Raw genomic sequence first — 20,076 nt, forward strand, 5'->3', positions numbered from 1 at the left:
ACAACTGCTGCTTCACCTGAAGCCGTCCAGCCTCGGCCACTGAAGAAATGGTCTTCTGAAGCTGTCATGCCTGAGACTATATCCTGGCTTCTAAAGACGGAAGATGGAGTATGTGTCCTTCCTGGTTAGGGTGCTGTCTCCCAGGGAGTTAAGCTCATCCTTAGCACCGTTTATAGAGCAATGACAATCAAGAACTCTATTGTGTGTGTGTGTGTGTGTGTGTGTGTGTGTGCCCGTGTACCTCCGCGCACTTGCGATAATTAGGGTTGGTTCTCATTAGCACTAAGTAGATTTAGAGTCTTATTGCTGGCTTTATGCTAGGCTATTGTTGCTGTTCTCTGGCTTTCCTCCAGATGCCACCCCTTTGTCTCAGCCCCTTGGAACAACATCTGCCTCAGGGTCCTTGATCTCTGCAAAAGCAACTTTTTTCTTTGGCTGAAAGTGTTAGCTGCCTTGTGTTCATTGACTATAAAGATGTTCCTGGCATCCTCCCTCTTGACTTCTGTATTATCAAAGCACAGGAAGGAAGGAAGGAAGGAAGGAAGGAGGAAAGGAAGGAATGAGGAGGAGAGGGAAGGAGGAAAGGGGGAAGGAAAGAGGGAAGGAAGAATAGAAGGAAGAGAGGAAGGAGGAAGGGGAGGGAGGGAGGAAGGAAGGAAGAAAAGAAACAAGAATTCATTAGAAAACTATTATGGTGCCAAGAGCTGTGTTAAGCACTTTACAAATATCTCATTTGATCTTTACCACAGCACTGGGAACTGGGTGCTATTGTTATCTTCATTTTATAGATAAGGAAATTGAGGCAAACAGAGGTTAAATGACTTGCCCAGGGTCACACAGCTAGTAAGTGTCTGGGACTGGCTTTGAACTCAGGTCTTCCTGACTCCAGGTCCAATGCCCTATGCACTGTGCCACCTAGATGCCTTGGACAGTCTACGGTTTCAGGAGTTCAGGCTTAACAGACCACTAGATTCTAGGCCTGCTTTTTTGTTGTACTTCTAGAATCATAGCATGAATGGAAAGGGACGCAGGGAAGCAATGCAGTCCTGGGAGTCTCTGAGAAAGTCACTACTCTAGGCAAAGAATAAAAGGCTGGAATTTTTGATATTCCATTAACAGATGATTATCTATTAATATTGCACCTTTCTCTGGATAGTCTGGAGGGTGTTGCTATACCACAATGGTTCATCTTTGAATGGAATAGAGATTGGGTCTATGATTTCATCAATGCAGGAAACTCCCAGATGAAAAAACTCCACCTACCAATGCAGGTTGGCACCTCCTCTGCCATTACAGTATTAGAGGGTCGCCTAGAGCACCCAAAGGTTTACATGACCCACCCAAGGTCACATAGCCAGTATGTGTCAGGAGTAGAACTTGAACTCAAACCTTTCTGGTCCTGAGGCCAATTCTCTAAACAGCCTCTCATCTTATTTCTTTAATTTGATGAACAATTATATAGATTCACTAATTTTATCTAATTAATGGGTCAGCTAAGTGGATTTGGGATGACCCAAATTCAAATCTGGCCTCAGACATTTACTAGCTGCATAACCCTGAGCGAGTCACTCAGCGTCTGTTTGCCTCAGTTTTCTCAACAGTAAAAGGGGGATAAGAACAGCACTTACCTTGTAGCTTTGTTGTAAGAATCATTTGTAAAAGCACGTAGCACAGTGCCTGGCATATAGGAGGTGCTATATAAATGCTTATTCCTTTGCCCTGCCCCTAATCTATAGGTAAGGGTCAGCAAACTAGAGACCACAGGCCAAGTCTGGCCCCCTACTTGTTTTTGAATAGCCTGAGAAATAAGAACGGTTTTTATATTTTTAAATACAATCATTTTTAAGCTGTATGGAAATACAACTATTTTAAAATATATAACCATTCTTAGCTTGTAGGTCATAGAAAAAACAGGCAGTGGGCCAGTTTGGCCATAGTTTGCTGGCCTTGAACTATAGTCCTTCCCTGTAATCTGTTTCCCACTATTTGAACCTGTTCATTCCATCCTTTGATTCTACTTCCTTACGATTATAAAAAGTTTGGCTTTGCTCAATCGTTTTGAAGGACACTCCCGGAGGTTTTGCAGCAAGTTTCTCCCACAAATCTATAAAAGCAATAGTCCTCAGCCTTGCTTGTAGTTAGCAAAGGACTGGTAGTCATTTCTTCAGCAGTATCATCTCTGCTATTCTAAATTGAAGATGCTTTTAGACAGGCTCCAGAGGATAAGTTTACATCGTAATAATTTGATTCTACCACAGAAAAAGATTATTTTATCCCCCTTTACAGTAGCTCAATGAACATAAGTGAACAATGGCTGAAGAGCAACTTGTCCTAGGACCATTTCTAGCTGAACCCCATACAAAATGAGAATGAGACAATGATGATGATAATGGTGATGGTGATGACAATTTGTATTAATAGAAAATTTTTCTTCTTTTTTAAAGCAATTTCACATATATTATTTATTTTATTCTCACGACAGCTCTGTACCAAGAGGCAGGGCAACTGGTATGAAAGGAAGAATGAGTCACCTACATGCCCAATTTCCCAGGTGGAGTCAAAAAGGTGTCAAGCCTTTCAACTCTATCCTCACTATAAATGAGAAAATAAATGAGAAACTAAACAAGAGGAGAAGAAAGTTGCAGGTATATGGAAAAAGGGCCAACGGGCCTTCCTTGGAAAGACAAATAAAGAAACTAGCAGAGCCAGGTTTTATTGTTCATCCAAAAGGCAGTAAAAATCACCATTTCATGGGACTTTTGGACACCCTGAATTGCAGCGTTCATATTAAGTACTTGCCAAAATCACTGTTCATGTGCTAAACCCTATTGAGAGGAAGAAGAGACTGAAATTTCACAAAGATCTCAACAAGATTCTACATAATTTAATAATATTAACAGTATAACTAATTAATATTATAATAAATAATATAATCATAATAAACCTATCATTTAATGCTAAGTGACTAGAAGCAGCAAATGACAAATAAATGAAGAAGTGAAAGGGTTAACATTCTCACCTGAAATTGACATGCACATTTCAAGCCTTCTCCATCTTCTTTACAGAGTCCTCCATATTTACAAGTTGATTCATCGCAAACTCTTACATCAGACTCCCTCACATTTAATTCTGAAATAGAGGGGGAAAATAACATTTTACATACACTGATTAGCTTATTTGATTTTGCCTCTTAGATTTGTGTCTAAAAGGGCCTTTATAAATGAACAATCCTGAAATGTATTGTGATCACATTCATGTCTATAAGGTGGGAAAAGACAACATAATAAAAAGTGAGTGTCAAATCAAAGCCTTCTACAGAATTTATAATTTGCAAGTGCCCCCACAAAAGAATATTTCACAATCAAGAAAAAAATTACCAAAATAGCCTTAATCAGGCCAAAGTTTTCAAAACCTTATGATTCAATAACTGCTATTTATAAAGAACTTTAAAGTTTAAAAAATGCTTGCAATATATTATTTCATTTGAACTTCACAATTCCTTAGGATAAGCTCTACAGGTGTGAGTATTCCCAGTGACTAGCCTACAGTCACAAAGCTAAGTTTCAGAGGATGTGAACCCAGTCTTCTTGACTTCTTGAGGTCCAGCAAGCCATCTCCACTACTATGCTGCTTAACACAACTCTGTTTCAATTCTAAACCCTATGATCCAAATTACAAAAATCTCTAGAGCTTTCGCACTTAGAGCTGCCAACATTTTTGAAGATTTTTTTTCTTGCTATTTTTACCCAGTGCTTTAGATTTGATTAGAAAATGAATAATTGATTCTGTCAGTGAGGAAGTTAACTCATAAAATTTCAGAGCCAGAAGGAACCTTTAAGTTCATAGGATAATAATCCTAGAGCTGGAAGGGAACTCAGAGTCCATCTCATCCAACTCTCTCATTTTACAGATAAGGAAACTGAGGACTGGGGAGCTTAAGTGATTCTCCTAAAGATGTGCTAGGCATTCTCATGATAGCTTGGTGAGATGACATACTTATAGAATTAAAGAACCAGAACCTTAAAGAATATCTGTTTCAATGTTTGTAAATTATAGATGATGAAACTTGGGTCCAGAAAGGTCAAATTATTTGTACAGAGTCACATAGCTATTATTGTTAGTAGTACTAAGTTACCAGCCCTCCTGAATTTGGACTCAGTACAGTTATTTTTTATTAGGCACCTACTATGTGAAAAAACACCATGCTAGGCACTGGGGAAAATGAAAACAAAAAAGTTCCTGTTTCTGCAACATTATGTTTTATTGTGGGGACAGACATATAGATATCTTCTAAATAGATATAAGGTAAATTGAGGGTGGAGAGAGTACTAATACTTAGAGGTGTACAGAAAATTTTTGTATAAATGCTGTTACCTGAGCTGAATCTTGAAGGAAGTTAAAGATTCTAAGAAGTTCACGAGAGGAGGGAACCCACTCAAAGCCTAGGGGTAAGAGTCTACACAAAGGACCATAGATGAGATAGAATGTCAAGTTTGAGTAACAACCAGTTTGTCTAGAATGTACAGTATGTAAAGAGGGTTCATATGAAATATGTCTGGAAAGGTAGGCTGGAGCCAGATTACTGAGGGTTTTAAATGCCAGGCTGAAACATTTGTGTTTCATCCTAGAGACAACTGGAAGCCACTCAAATTTTTTGAGCAGGAGTGATATGATCAGATTTGTACCTTAGGAAGATTGTTTTGACATCAACATGGAGGATGCATGGGAGAGGGAAGAGAATGGAATACAATTAGGAGATTATTGCACTAGTCTAGGAGAGAGGTGACAAGTATGGAAATTAAGACTATGTGAAAAACATTATAGAGATAGAATTGCCAAGACTTGACAACTGGTTGGATATAGAGGATGAGAGAAAGGGAAGAGTGAAGGAAAACTTTTAAGTTATGAACCTAGGTGACTTAAAGGTAAATTTTTAAGTTGATTCATGTAATTCAAACCTAACAAGGGGAACAAAATCCATCAAAATTTGAGCATCCTATTAGACAGTCTGCTGATCAATCTTCCTCTCTTTCCACTAAATGTCTTAGTGACATTTAGGTAAAACTTCATCTAGGGCATAAACACCATTATGAAGATGACAATAATTGGTTGAGGCTCGACAAGACTGTCAACTTTATGGGATGAGGTTAAAAATTAAAAATCTCTTTAATCTCATTCTCACAGGGAATCAGTAATTGGAAAGTAGAAGTAGTGAAGTTGCTGCAAAGATCCAAACACCAACAAAAAAGGTGACATGTTGTAGACTGTGCTTGACCTTGGGTAAATCACCCATGCCCTCTGTTTTTTAGTTTCCTCATGTGGAAAATGAAGGTACCCAAAAAAGTCATTAAACTGTGTATACCCTTTTAACACAGTGATTCTATATTCAAAAAAGATCCAAGAAAGGGGAAAAGGAATCCATATGCACAAAAATATTTTTAACAGTTCTTTTTGTAGTGTCAAAGAACAGGAAAGTAAAAGGGTGTCCATCAATTGGGGAATTGCTGGACAAATTATGGCATATGAATGTAATGGAATACTACCGTGCCTTAAGACATGATAAAAAAGGGACAATTTCTGAGAAATCTGCAGACTCACATGAACTGATACAGTACAGAGTGAACAGAACCAAGAAATCAATTTATGTATTAACAGTAACATTGTAAGAGGGCAGCTAGGTGGCACAGTGGATAGAGCACCGGCCTTGAAGTCAGGAGTACCCGAGTTCAAATCCAGTCTCAGACCAAACACTTGACACTCACTAGCCGTGTGACCCTGGGTAAGTCACTTAACCCCAATTGCCTAAAAAAACAAAACAAAACAGTAACATTGTAAAGTCAAACAACTTTGAAAGACTTCAGAACTCTAATCAATGCAATTAAAAGCATGATTCTAGAAGACAGATGATGGATGATCCTTGATATTCATCTCCTATCAGAGATATGATGGATTCAATGTGCACGTGGCCCAGCCAAGAATTTGTTTTGATTTGTTATGCATATTTGTTACATGGAATTGGAAATGGGATGAAAAGTTTAAAAAACGTTTGTTAATTGAAAAAATTTAATTAAAAAATAAAATGAAGGGATTAGACTACTAGATAGTCTCAGGTGCTTTCACAGTGTCTAAAATTCTATCATTAGACTTTGACAGTTAAAAAAAGAAACAAGGTGCCAATTTCTCCAAAGAGTACTACCCCTTCTCATCTGTTTCTTACTCCTGGATTTCACAACATAACTTCAAAAACTGAGTCAGCTAGAAGACTATTCCACTCTGTTCCATCTATTCTGGTTGCATTTTGTTTCCTCCTACACATCATCTGCTCTTACTGTGTTAGGAAGATAATAATAGTAGTAGCTAGCATTCATATAGAGTTTTAAGGTTTTCAAAGCACTATATACATATATATATTATATTATTCATTTTATCCTTCTACAAACCTGTGAAGTAGGGACTAAAACTCTGATTTGATGGATAAACAACTTGAAGCTGAAAGAATGTAGGTGACTTGCCCAGGATCACACAGCTCTAGTAAATGCCTGAAGCAGGTTTTGAACTCAGACTTCCCAACTCCAGGTCCAACATTCTAACCACTGTGCCACCTCATTGCTCCAGAATATCAGAAGGATTCCATCATCTGCATTCATACTCCCAGGAGGAAGCAGCCAAGTATTTCACCTGGAGACTTGCCAGGAGTAAATCCAGGGAACTGGTATTTTGAACCTGACCAGTCAGCAAACAACACTGACTGTGTGTGTACTCTGTACTAAACACTGAGGTAAATAAGACTGAGTCATAGAGGAAGCTGGAGTCAAAGTCTCTGTATTCTTTATAATGTGAGAGACTATTGAAGCACAAACAAAAAAAGACACAAGTAAATACTACAGAACAAATGAAAACAAACACTGCATCTTTCTTCTCCTGGTTTAATACTTCCTCGTGATTTAGGTTTTTGCTTCTGCCTTTGACACCACTGATAGTCTTCCTTTTTTCTCTTTTTCCTCTTTTCTATTCCCTTGAGATGTAAGGACAGTGTGCACTGCTGGTTCTCCTTGTTCTCCACAAACCATTCCTTCTTTGCTGACTTTTTTTTAGTTGTTTTTAGTCATATATCTGACTCTCCTTGACCGTATTTGACATTTCCCTGGCAAAGACACTGCAGTGGTTTGCCATTTCCTTCTCTAGCTCATTTTACAGATGAGGAAACTGAGGCAAACAGGGTTAAGTGACTTGCCCAAGATCACTCAGCTAGAAAGTGTCTAGACCAGATTTGAGCTTCTGGAGATGAGTCTTCCTGACTTCAGGCCCAGTGCTCTATCCACTATCCACTGCACCACCTAACTGCCAAGTCATCTTCTCATCTATTCTCTGTGGTCCTGCCTCACATGCAGTCCTGAACCCACTCCTTTTCCCTGTCTATATATACAGTTGTCCCTTCCACATTGCGATTTTCACCATTGCGGTGTTCATATAACATGGGTGTCGTAAGAAATTAAATGGGAATTTTGGGGGGAGTTTTGTGGAAGCCACAGACAACATGAGAAGGCCAGCAGATGACACAGAAAAAGTTTAGAAACTCAAAAATGCACAAAATATGTATAATATTATATAACATCAATATATTTTATCTTTTAATACCATAATAATTCAGACTTCTTCTCTAGTATGAAATTTCATGCAGGTTTTCCAGATCATGGTGGTACTAGGCTCCAAATGCCCACTATGTAGAAGGGATAACTATACTCCTATTAGCAGGAACATACACTGAATGGTTCCCAATTACTTTCAAAGTTACACATTTAGCCTCAAGGGAAAATAAGTATTTCCAACCAACCTACCCCAGGTAGACTGAGGTAGCTAAAATAAGTTGAAAGTCAAACATAAGTTCTTCATTAGTCAAGTTAATGCACCATGAAAATGATAGTGGCTTAACTTGGGGAGCAAAATTTACAGCATTTCCATTATTTCCTTCATCAGTTGTCTGCCTTAAAGGTTTATGTGACATTCTAGCACTTCAACTATCTGGGAAAAAATAAATGAAGATGTCTATAATTGTCATGGAGGTGCTATGTGGTGGGGTAGATTACCTTGACCTTTGAAATCCCTTCTAATCTGTCACAAATTTTATCTGTTATTAGAGGCTATTGGATAATGCCTATCTTGATAATAAATATATGTGCAGGTACTATTATGAACAAAAGAGCATTTACTGATGATCTTGTGTGAGGAATGTTGGGCATGCAGAAAAAGTCATGGTCTCTCCCTTCAAGCAGATTATAGTTGGCAGGACAAGCATGAAACAATTAATGAACTATACATAATATATGATTGACAGCTAAATTGTGTGGAATAGTCTATAGGTGTTGAAAGGGAACAACTGTGAATGGCTAAGTTATTTTGAGTACTATAAATACTCAAATCAACTACAAAGGACCTATGAAAGAAGATGCTATCCACCTCCAGAGAAAGAACTGATAAATACAAGTATGCATAGTATGTTTTTGCTGTGTGTGTGTGTGAGTGTGTGTGTGTGTGTGTGTGTGTGTGAGAGAGAGAGAGAGAGAGAGACAGACAGACAGACAGACAGAGACAGAGCCAGAGAGAGAGAGAAAGAAAGAGAAATGGTGGCCTTCTCTGGGAAGGGAGGGAGACAGTTCAAAACTTAAAATGTAAGAAAAAAAATAAAAACCTAATTTAACAAAAAAAAAACAAAAAAGAATTGTGGAATGTCTCCTGATGATTAAGGGTAATCAGCAGGGTCTCAGTCTTGGGGGAAATGGCATAACACAAGTAACCATGACAGAATAAACCAGAAGTTTGCAAAATAATAATAATAATAATAATGAAAATGAAAATAATAATAATAGCACTTATGTAGTACTTTAAGATTTAGAAAGTGCTTTACCTATGTTAGCTCATTTGACCTCACAACAACCCTGTGAAGTAGCTGCTATTATTATTTCAATTTTACAGAGGAAGAAATTGAGTTTGAGAGAGAGAAATGAAGAGACTTCCCCAAGGTGACACAGTGTATAAATGTCTGAGGTAAGAATCTAAGTAGGATTTTCCTAATTCTAAGTCTACCACTCCATCCCCCATACCACCTGGCCACCTGTCAAACCCCCTCCCTACAACCCACTCCTATTTCTATAGAAGACACCACCTTTCTTCTAGTCTTCTAGGTTCATAACTTTAATGTTATCCTAGACTCTTCATTCTCCCTCACCCCACATAGGCAATTCGTTGCCAAATCCTATTCTACCCTTATTTTACATCTTTCACATTTGGCCTCTTCCTTCTACTCACATAAACACCACTAATTAATTCAAGTCCTCATGATTTCTTTCCCAAACTACTGTAATGGTCTTCTACTTGGTTTCCCCACCTCAAACCTCTCCTCACTCTAATCCATCTTCATCATGGTTTCCAAAGGGATTTTCCTTGAAAGTAAATCTAACTATGTCATTCCCCTAGCTAGTAAAGGCCAATGGTTCTCTGTTACCTCTAAGATAAATGGAAACTCCTCTATTTGGCTTTAAAAATCCTTCGCAATCTGACCCCTACCCATCTTTCTGGTCTCACTCTCCATTGCTTCACTTCCCATACTCTATGATCCAGCCAAACTGGCCTTCTTTCTGTTTCTTACACGTGGCACTGCATCTCACATATGCACGTCTTTGCCCTGGCCAGTGCCCAGGTCTGGGATGCCTCCTTTCTCACAGCTCAGGGAATCTCAAATTTCCTTCAAAACACAGTTCAAGCACTACGTTCCAAATGATGCCTTTCCTAATCCCCCAACTGCTAGTCCTACCTCACCAACTACTTTGTATTTACCTTATGTCTATCTTGTATTTATCCTGTACACACATGTCTTTTACTTTAAAACTTTTAAAACATTTAAAAACATTTATTTAAATTAATTAAATGATTTTAAAAACATTATTCCAAGAAGGGATTTATAGTCTTCACCAAGCTGCCACAGGGGTCCATGACACACAAAAAGGTTAAGAATTTCTATTCTAGGAATTTGGTTGAGACAAGGAGGGGAAACTGAGAATGATAACTTGAGGGGATGCTCTAACTTCGAGAGCGAGGTCGATGACTTTGTGCAGCTCTGCCTCGCTTAAATTCAATTCACAGGCAAGTTAATACATCACCCCAGTGATGCCAACGATCCTCTTCAAGAATGAAGGACAAACAGCAACAACTCTGACTGCAACAAGCAGAATTGGTGCAGATCCGAATGATCATCCATGTCTTAATACATAGCTACATACATACTGATAAGATACTTAAAACACCACAACGTATAGAAATGGCAGTTCTAGAAGAGGCCACAATCTGCTGCTACAAGCAAGAAAGGAGTCAACAGCAGCATGGCTGGCTTCTCTTCCATCCAGTTCTCCATTAGGGAGTAGCCAGGTGATTAGGAGGTGAGAAGGTCTCTGCCCCTAGGAAAGCACAGAGGGAAAGTCAATGCAAGGTAGCCTCATTGCAGCCCCGTATTTAAGCAAGCAGAGCATTGTACATGATAGCAGAAAGATATAAAATTTAGGTAAGAGGCAGTTCCTGCCTTCGTTGAACTTACTACAGATGAAAGGAGGACATGACACTAACAGATATTTTTCATTCATGACATTATGTGATAGGTTGGAAGAAGACGTGCTATAATTTTCCCCCTCTGGTTCAATATTAGGAAAACTATCAGCATAATTGATCATATCAACAATAAAACTAACAGAAACCACATGTTTATCTCAATAGATGCAGAAAAAACTTTTGACAAAGTACAACACCCATTCCTATAATATTCCCCCTAAGTCTTCTCTTCTGAAAGCTAAACATATCTAATTCCTTTAATAGCTCCTCACGGGGCATGGTCTTGAGGCCCACAAAGATCCTGGTGACCCTCCTTTGTTCACTCTCCAATTTAATACAGTGATGAAAAATGTGGTGCCCTAAACAAAAAACATGATACTCCAGATATTGTGCGATCAAGGAAGAGTACAATGGGGCTATCACCCACTTCATTATGAACACCGTTTTTCTAAATGCAGCCTAAAATCAGATTATCTGAGCCAAAGATGACTGTCATGTCACACTAATATTGAGCTTGCACTGAACTTTTTCAAATAAAATTGTTCTCTCTCTGTTGTTCCTTCAACTTGTGAAGCGGATTTTTTTTTTACCTCAAATGTAGGACTTTACTTTTATGTTTAAAAAGTTTCATCTCTTTAGAGTCAGCCCATCATTCTAGATTGTGAAGCTCTTTCTGGATACTGATTCTGTCATCCAACATGCCAGCTTTGCCATCTACAAAGTTACTAAACATGCCATCTAGACTTTTGAATTTAGAATTTTGAAGAGCGTGGGGCCATGCTGCTTTTGTAACCCTGCCTGTTTCTAACAGTACCAAGCATATAGTATGCATCCATATTTGTTGCTGCCCTTTATTCTTGAAGGGGACCAAAATAACATCATTATGTTGAGATCAAGGTACAGTGTGTCTGCCTGAGGGTGATCAGACCAATATGAGCTCAGAAGGCTTTACCACAGGTCTAGCACAAATAGTCCATATGAATGCATCCATATATACTGGAACAGAACTTATCACCACGCAGATTAGAACTTCCAAAGTCTCATGGAATAGTAAAAACGTATTTTGTACTACATAGCTCATTCTACTTCTAAGTACTCGTCTTCCTGAGTTGAAATCCAGCCTCAGAAAATTAGCTATGTAACCCGGGGCAAGTCACTTTACCCTGTTTGTTTCAGTTTCCTTAACTGTAAAATGAGCTGGAGGAGATGGCAAACCACTCCAGTATCTTTTGCCCAGAAAATCCCAAAAGGGGTCACCAAGAGTAGGACACAACTGAAAAACAACTGAGTGAGAACAATAGATGCATTTATCCATTTGCTCCAAATTCTGCTTTTTACCCTTTTTAACATTATCTCACACATACAAAAAAAGATAACTTTTGATAGTTTGAGTTTTCAAAAAATAACTGAACAAGCAAAAAAGTCAATAAGGGTTAGTAGAAACAGAATGCTAGATTGGCCATTAAGAAAATTGGGCTTAAACACTGGCACTACCATTCACTTACTCTGAAAATTTGGCCCAATTATTTAACTCCTATGTCTCCATCTATAAAATTGACATATATCATATATAATACTTTTCCTTCTGTACCTAATAGGCATATTGTAAGGATAAATAAGGTAGGAAAATCTGAGATTACAAACTTAAAACCCACACAATTCAAAGAAGTAAGCCCATATTACCTACAAAGAATTTGCAATCATTGTATAAAGATCTAATTAATTGAAATTTATAAATAAGTATCTTGCTAAGAGAAAAAATAAATCTCACAATGCAATATTATAGGATTGCAATCAATAGAAAATAAAATTAAAACCTAGACAAGATTCTTCTTTTACTGCATATGATCGAATGAAATCCTTTTATTTCTGTTCATAGCTAAAGTATTCTAGCCTATGTCTTTTTCCGGTGGGAGGTGGTGGGGAGGAGACAGAAGGAGAACTGGACCTTACTGTGATCTCACTAATACAGGGAACTCCCAACAAGGAAACTGCCTCTATTAATGCAGATCAGCATCTGAGAGTTTAGGTGACTTGTCTGGAGTCACACCTAGTCAGATGTGAGACTAGAACTTAGGGTGGCTCTCTAACCATTAGTTATATATATATATATATGCCTCTCAGCATACTTGTGAGATTGTTAATATCATATATGATCAAATTATATTATTATAATATCATATTATAATAATATTATATGTGTGCTATCAATACTTGTTTGAAATATAAATTGTAGGATTTAATTACATTCTCTTGGTAACTTTTAAAGATCTACCACGAGAGATATGAGCCTCCACACATGGAGATAAGAGCTTCCTTCTTCTGTTTGCATTCTGTTGTGGTTCCAGGAAGGAAGAGGACCAGGGACTAGACCAGTGATTTTATTGGTATAAGGAACTCCCAGGATAGGATACTTCCTCTACTAAAGCAGGTTGGTACCTTCTCTGTAATTTATAGCCTGAAAGAGTTACCTAGAGCATGGAGGTTTTAAATTACTTGCCTAGGGTCACAGAGCCACTAGGTGCCAGAAGGCTGGATCTCTATCCATTATGTTATGATGCCTCTCAGGTAATATAATAATAATAATATATTACTTCCATGGTTTATTTCACTAGTTTAGAACTTGATTGTTGTTTGCATGCTTTCTTTCTCTCTTATGGGAATCCAAGAGCCTCCTACCCCTAAGTCTTTCTTAGCTCATGTTAAAAAAGAATACAGCTAGGTGCCAATTAGTGTGAATTATGAATCTCCTCAGGTGGTTGGATGTATTTGAATTTGCACAGCATATGTCCATTGGGCTGGAACCAATTATCATAATTTACATAATTGAATATAGTACTAGTCATTTTTTTCAGTCATGTCCAACTTCTAGTGACTCCATTTGGGGTTTTCTTTTTTTTTTGTGAGGCAATGGGGTTAAGTGACTTGCCCAGGGTCACATAGCTAGTAAGTGTCAAGTGTCTGAGGCCCGATTTGAACTCAGGTCCTCCTGACTCCAGGGCCAGTGCTCTATCCAATGCTCCACCTAACTGCCCCTATTTGGGGTTTTTTTGGCAAAGATACTGAAGTGGTTTGCTATTTTCTTCTCCAGCTCATTTTTACTGATGAAGAAACTAAGGCAAACAGGGTGAAGTAACTTGCCCAGGATCACATAGCTAGTATGTGTCTGAGGCTGGATTTGAACTCAGGAAGATAATTTCAATGTCCAGTATTCCATCCACTGCACCACCTAGCAGTCCTAATTTTGAATAGTGGACATTCAAATACATGTAACCACTTAGAGAATTCGTTATTTTCACTAATCTGGACCTGGCTGCAGAGCCTCCCATCCCTTTAAAACAGAGGTTCTTAACCTTTTTTGTGACATAAGCACTTGGATTATCTCTTGAAGCCTATGGACCCCTTCTCTTTTGACCCATAAAATAAAATACATATGATTACAAAGGAAACCAAATACATTGAAATAAAGTCACAAAAATGCATTTTTTAAAAAAGGTCACTGCTCCCTGGTTAAGAACCCCTGCTTTAAAGGAAAATTCTCTTTCCAAGTTCACCTTCACCTCAAGCCATTATAATTAAATCACATCAGTCAAGATTTTGGCCTCTGCCAACTTTATATGTGTGTGTGTGTGTATAATATATGTATATTATTATATTGTACATATGAATATATGTGTATATGCATATATTATATGTATATATACATACATACATCTATCTCAAACAATAATTATGATATATACAATATACTACATGTGTGTATGATATATACTATGTGTGAGATATATAAACAATATTGGAAAAGCATTGAAATTGAAAGTCAGGGAAACAAAAACCTGAGTAACAGATGCATTTGCTGGTAGCCTGCGGAGAGACTGAATAGGCTTTTCCTCCTTTAGTCTTTGTCACCATACTGGGCAAGAAGAGGACCCAGAAAAGACTACCTAGGTAGTCTGGCAGGGATATGAGACTTCAGCTAAGCCCTGCTTTTCAATGCTAAATTCAAGATATCACTTTTCCCTTGACCTCTACTTAAAATCCCTTCAGTTGCCTTAAGAATTTTGGGAACTCTGAATGTCCCGAGAAACTTTCACTGACTAACGAACAAGATAATTTAGGGAAAAATGGAAAAAGCACCATGGAATCGTGCCTAAGTTGACATCAAGTAAGGAAGACCTGGTCCAAGTCTCCAAACTAACCCATACTAGCTGAGTGAGCTGGTGCCAGTCCCTTAACCTCTTGCCCCGGGCAACTCTCTAAGACTAAGTTGGGGGGCAGCTAGGTGGCACAGTGGATAGAGCACCGGCCATGGAGTCAGAAAGACCTGAGTTCAAATCCAGCCTCAGATCAAACACTTGACACTAGCTGTGTGACCTTGGGCAAGTCACTTAACCACGATTTCCTCACCGAAAAAAAAAAAAAAGACTAAGTTGGAGAGTGGGTGCTGGTCTACCTCAGTAAAAGGACAGAAGCTCCCTATATCATGAAATCACAGTCCTAGCCAAAACCAATTTAAGGGGTGGGATGGGGCAGGCACTAGCAGTCAGGGGGTTCAGGAAAGTACTCAGGTAGGAAGTGGTGCTTGAGCTGAAGTCGAATGGAAACTAGAGATTCTCAGAGGAAGAGGTGAAGGATGAGTGTATTCCTGGCATCAAGGACAACCTATGCAACAATGCAGAGATGAACAATGGAGCGTCATGTGTGAGAACCAGAAAAAGGTCAGTTTGGCTGGATCAATGAGTATATGAAATGAAGGAAAGGATAATAAGACTATAAAGGTAGATTGAATCCAGGTTGTAAAGACCTTTAAATGCCAAACAGATGAGCTGGTATTTGACTCTAGAGGTACTAGGGAGTGACTGGAGTTAATTGAATTGTGGAGTGACATGATCAGACCTGTACTTTAGGAAAATCACTTTGGCAGCTATGAGGAGGGTCACTAGATAGACAAGTCTAACAAAGAATCATTTTCTCTTTTCTCCTATAAGAATGTGCTCTGGAACCATGTTAGTAGATTATAGACAATAACCTTATATATCACTCCACATAGGGCAGTTAGGTGACACAGTAGATGGTGCATCAGGTCTGGAGTCAGGAAAACTAATTATCCTGAGTTCAAATCTGGCCTCAGACACTTTCTAGCTGTGTGACCCTGGACAAGTCACTTAACCCTGTTTGCATCAGTTTCCTCATCTGTAAAATGATCTGAAGAAGAAAATGGCGAACCACTGCAGTATTTTTGCCAAAAAAAAAAAAACCAAAACCCAAATGGGGTCACGAAAAGCTGAATGTGACTGAAAAACAATTAAACTGAAATCATTTATTGAGATGTAATAGCAATGTAGATATATGATATAGCAGAAACTAGTCTTTCACGCTTTCCTTTAGGAAGGAAAGTAAATCAATGATTGATGAAAGACAGAATCCCATGGACTTCCCAGAGAACGTGGAACAGTAGAATGTTGAAAAAGAGATATGTAACCCGAAAAAGAAGAAACTAGAAGTGAATCCAGATTTTAAAAAATTAGAGCTCTTGACACAGAATTTTAAAATACGATTAGCAGATTAGAAAAAAAAATGAATCCATGATGAATAACTTTCTAAAGAAGTGAAAGAGAGCTTAACAAATCTGGAACACTGATATTGAAGGGGGAAAAAACTGGCAAAAAAGAAGCAAAATAACATTAAAAGAATACATAAATCCTATACAAGACAAAGTGGTTGACCTTGAAGACATGATGTACAGATAAAACTTAAGGCTCACAGGACTCCCAAAAGATCAAGAAAAGCATGACAAAAACAAAACCTAAAAATATTAAAGACAAAATAATACAAGAAAAGTATATAGAACTTCTGAATACAGATAATAAAGCATAGCTCAAAAGTATCCACAGATTATAACTAGGGGGAAAATTTTTTTTTTTGCTTTTTTGGTGAGGCGATAGGGGTTAAGTGATTTGCCCAGGGTCACACAGCCAGTAAGTTAAGTGTCTGAGGCTGGATTTAAACTCAGGTCCTCCTGACTCCAAGGCCAGAGCTCTATTCACTGCGCCACCTAGCTGCCTTGGAAAAATATTTCAAATTCCAAATATATAATGATTAAATTTAACAATGTCAATGAAAACAAATTTTGCAAACAGCCAGGAGGAAAATTTTCAAATTTGAGTAACAGAAGATTATTCAACAGCCATAAGAAATCAAAAAAAGAAACAGTATATTCTGAAAAGCACAGAACACTGAGGTACAAACTGAAATGTTACATCCTGAAAATCTGAGCTGAATCGTCAGTGAAAAAAAAAAGGCATTCAACAAAACAGAGGTATTTGCAGGCTTTTCTGCAGAAAAGAAAAAAGATATAAATAGAATATTCAATTTGCAAAGGTAAATAAGTGAAACTATTAGAGAAAAAATAAATAAAGACATCAAGGATCACATGTTTAGAGGTTGCTTTAAAAAACTAGAAAGATTAACCTATAGAGGTTTAAAAAAAGAACAAAGTGATTATCAACTACACAAAGAGATAAAGATTGAAGCAAAACTTAAAGAATTAGAAAAATCAAAAGTGGGATTGCTGACCCCAAGGACCATAGATTAAACCACCTGACTTCCCTACAGGTGAATTAATGTATCTTTGAGGATGGAGTTACAGAATAGAACTTTGTACAATTTAAGGAAGGAGAGATAGGGAATAAAAAGGAACAGATAATGTATTCCAACCCGGTCCATGGATGAACATTGAAGGAATGGTGATACCAACAGCAAGGGAGAGAGGGGAAGAGGTGGGGCTGTCTGGGGAACTGGAAGGGGTCTAGGGGATACAACCTAAGCAGGAGGAGGGTATTCTACTAAAAGCACTCCTATAGGAGTGCAGGTATGTGCCTATGATGTGAGACAAAAATTTCATGATAGGTTGAGTCTTGGGGGAGTTTGTGCATTGGCAGACCACCTTCTTTGAGAGACTGTTGTGCCTCTAAAGTAATATAAGGGACATAACGCCAAAGACAACTTATCAAAGAGTGAGGGAATTTTTTTAATGGAGAAAAACACAAGCCTAACAATCATAACTTTAAATGTGAATGAAGTAAATAATGTCCCTACCACCACCAAAAAAAGGAAAGACAATGAGAGAATGGATAAGAAAATAAAACATAACAATCTGTACATCACAAGAAATACATTTAAAGACACAACTCTCCTCAAGATGGCAGTGAGTGGGTGAATGGGAATAGAACAGTCCAGTTCTCTCACAACTACTCTAGCATGGATTAAAAAAGAAAAAGCACTAGACATATGATTTTTTTTTAATTCAAGGAAAAACTACATTTAAATTCATTTTATCAACCTAGGTCTGCAAGTTCAACTTCACAGGGTTCAGGGAACAGAAGTCCCAGTATAAGCAGGCACTAGATGTGATCTCGGATTTGGAATCTGAGAACAGTTGGAAGACATTCTAACCAGTGACCTGATTGATCAGGCAGCCAAGATACTATATGGACTGATTCATGCACACTATATCTTCACCAACCATGGCACTGCCCAGATGTTGGAAAAATACCAGCAGGAAGACTTTGACTATTGTCCCTGTGCATATTATGAAAACAGCCTACACTATCCTTTGAACTGTCAGATATACCAAATCATGCCATATTGAAGCTGTTCTGCCCCAAGTATGGATTTTTATGCATTCAAGTCATCTAAGCATGACCACACAAATGGCCCTTACTTTGGCACTGTCTTTCCCTACACACTCTTCATGGTATATACTGAGTACAGGCCCAAGCAGTCTACCAACTAATTTATGTCCAGGTTTTATGGCTTCAAGGTCCACCCTATAGCCTATCAACTGAAGTTTTATATAACTAATAACTTCAAAAGCCCTGTTAAGATAATACTCTTGACATGTCTCTTCCTTTTCCCTCAATGCTGTGGCACCAATACCCCCCCCCCAAAATCGCATACACACTTCCTGAATCCACTATAGTTTTTGGTTTAATTAAGAAAAGTCATTATTGTTATGGTATGGTAGGCGTATGAAACAAAGTGGAGGATAAGGGGAAAAAAGAAATACAGTAAACTCATCAAGGAATGAGGTAGGGACAGGGATAGAAGAATTAAGAGAGAGGGATTAATTATAAGCAAAATAAACTCCATCTGTAGAGGACAGATCATGAATGGTAGATTGTGAGGAAAGAGAGTAAGAACAGACCTTTGATTGGGGACTGGGCAAAGGATAGTAGTGAATGGAAGCAGAATGCATCAAACATAGATGCCTAGTGTTGAATATACACCTCTTCTCCCAACAACTTCCCTGTCTTTGGAAAGAAGGATTGGGGGCTAAGAGAGGGAAAAATATTAAATGGTAAGATGAATGGAGATACACAATTAAAAATCACAACTATGTTTCTAGTGGTTTTTGCAGCACTTTTTCAATTCCAGAATTTTCCTTCCATTGCTACCACCTTTTGCCCTGCCCTTATTTACCTGTCCATTGTACTAGCCTAATAAAAACTATTAGACAACTAGGAGAATGAAGAATAGTAAGGGAAGAGGAGGAGACAGTGATTTCCATCGCATTTTTCCAACTCTCTTTGAAGATTGTATCAACCTAGAAATGGCAGGAGATATTAAAGAAGCCCCTATTTTCAGATAAATATTCAGCCAGATCATCTTACTCTTTTAACTAAGAAGATTATGTTTTTCTTCCCAATAATCTCATTATTACATGCTGGTATAAGATAGGCAACTACAAAAAGGATTGCCAAGAATGAGCATCCAGAAAGAAGAAACAGAAAGTCATCACCAACTAACTAACTGACCTTGTTGTTCTCCAAGAGGGTCCCTAAGTAATCTGCTTCTTTCTCTTTCTCTCTTTTTTTAAAGGAATTGGTATAATGAATAAGAGAAACCACCATTTTGTATTATCATACTATTCCTTCCTGTGGTAATGAACAATCAAGTGGAGAACCCATAAAATGGACTTTAGTTGACAATACAACATAGAAGACATTCACTTATGAGGTGTCTCCTATGTGCAGAGCACTATACTAGGTGCAGGGAAAGATATAATGTTTTGATAAAACATAGTCCCCATCCTCATGGAGCTTACAATCTGGCAGGGGAGAAGATGGCAACAGAAATAACTACAATACACATTTCATTGTATAGTAAATTGGATAGTTAAGAAACAAAGTGCCATGTGAAGTCTGAGGGGGACAGTCCTTACCAATTGGAGGATCAGGGAAGGTTCTTGATCTTTCTCCTGTCCAGACATTATTTCTATAATCTATCTATCAATCTACTTTCTCATCCAGTCCTTACCTTCTACCACTTACTTATCCATTCATCTACTCTCCCATCAACTCATTCACGAACCCTCTTTTTCTTTTGAACATATATATTTCTATCCACGTGTATGTATTTGGTAATTTTTATACCTGTATATTCATTTCTCTTGTGTATGTATTGGTTTAGTCTTGT

The 20,076-nt window shown here is 38.0% G+C and overlaps 1 protein-coding gene and 1 pseudogene across 1 annotated transcript in view; one reads left to right on the top strand and one right to left on the bottom strand.

Annotated features, from left to right (window-relative positions):
• The window catches only part of TMEFF1 (transmembrane protein with EGF like and two follistatin like domains 1), a 145,265-nt gene that overhangs the window by 101,476 nt on the left and 23,713 nt on the right, over positions 1 to 20,076 (bottom strand). The window contains exon 2 of the mRNA XM_027858997.1: positions 3,020 to 3,129. Coding sequence (XP_027714798.1) covers positions 3,020 to 3,129 — 110 coding nt within the window. The remainder of the gene's footprint in view (positions 1 to 3,019; positions 3,130 to 20,076) is intronic.
• On the top strand, positions 15,297 to 18,580 carry LOC114040851 (annotated as a pseudogene).

The sequence above is a fragment of the Vombatus ursinus genome, unplaced genomic scaffold (assembly GCF_900497805.2).
Source record: "Vombatus ursinus unplaced genomic scaffold, bare-nosed wombat genome assembly UNPS02014158.1, whole genome shotgun sequence".
NCBI classification, from domain to species: Eukaryota; Metazoa; Chordata; class Mammalia; order Diprotodontia; family Vombatidae; genus Vombatus; species Vombatus ursinus.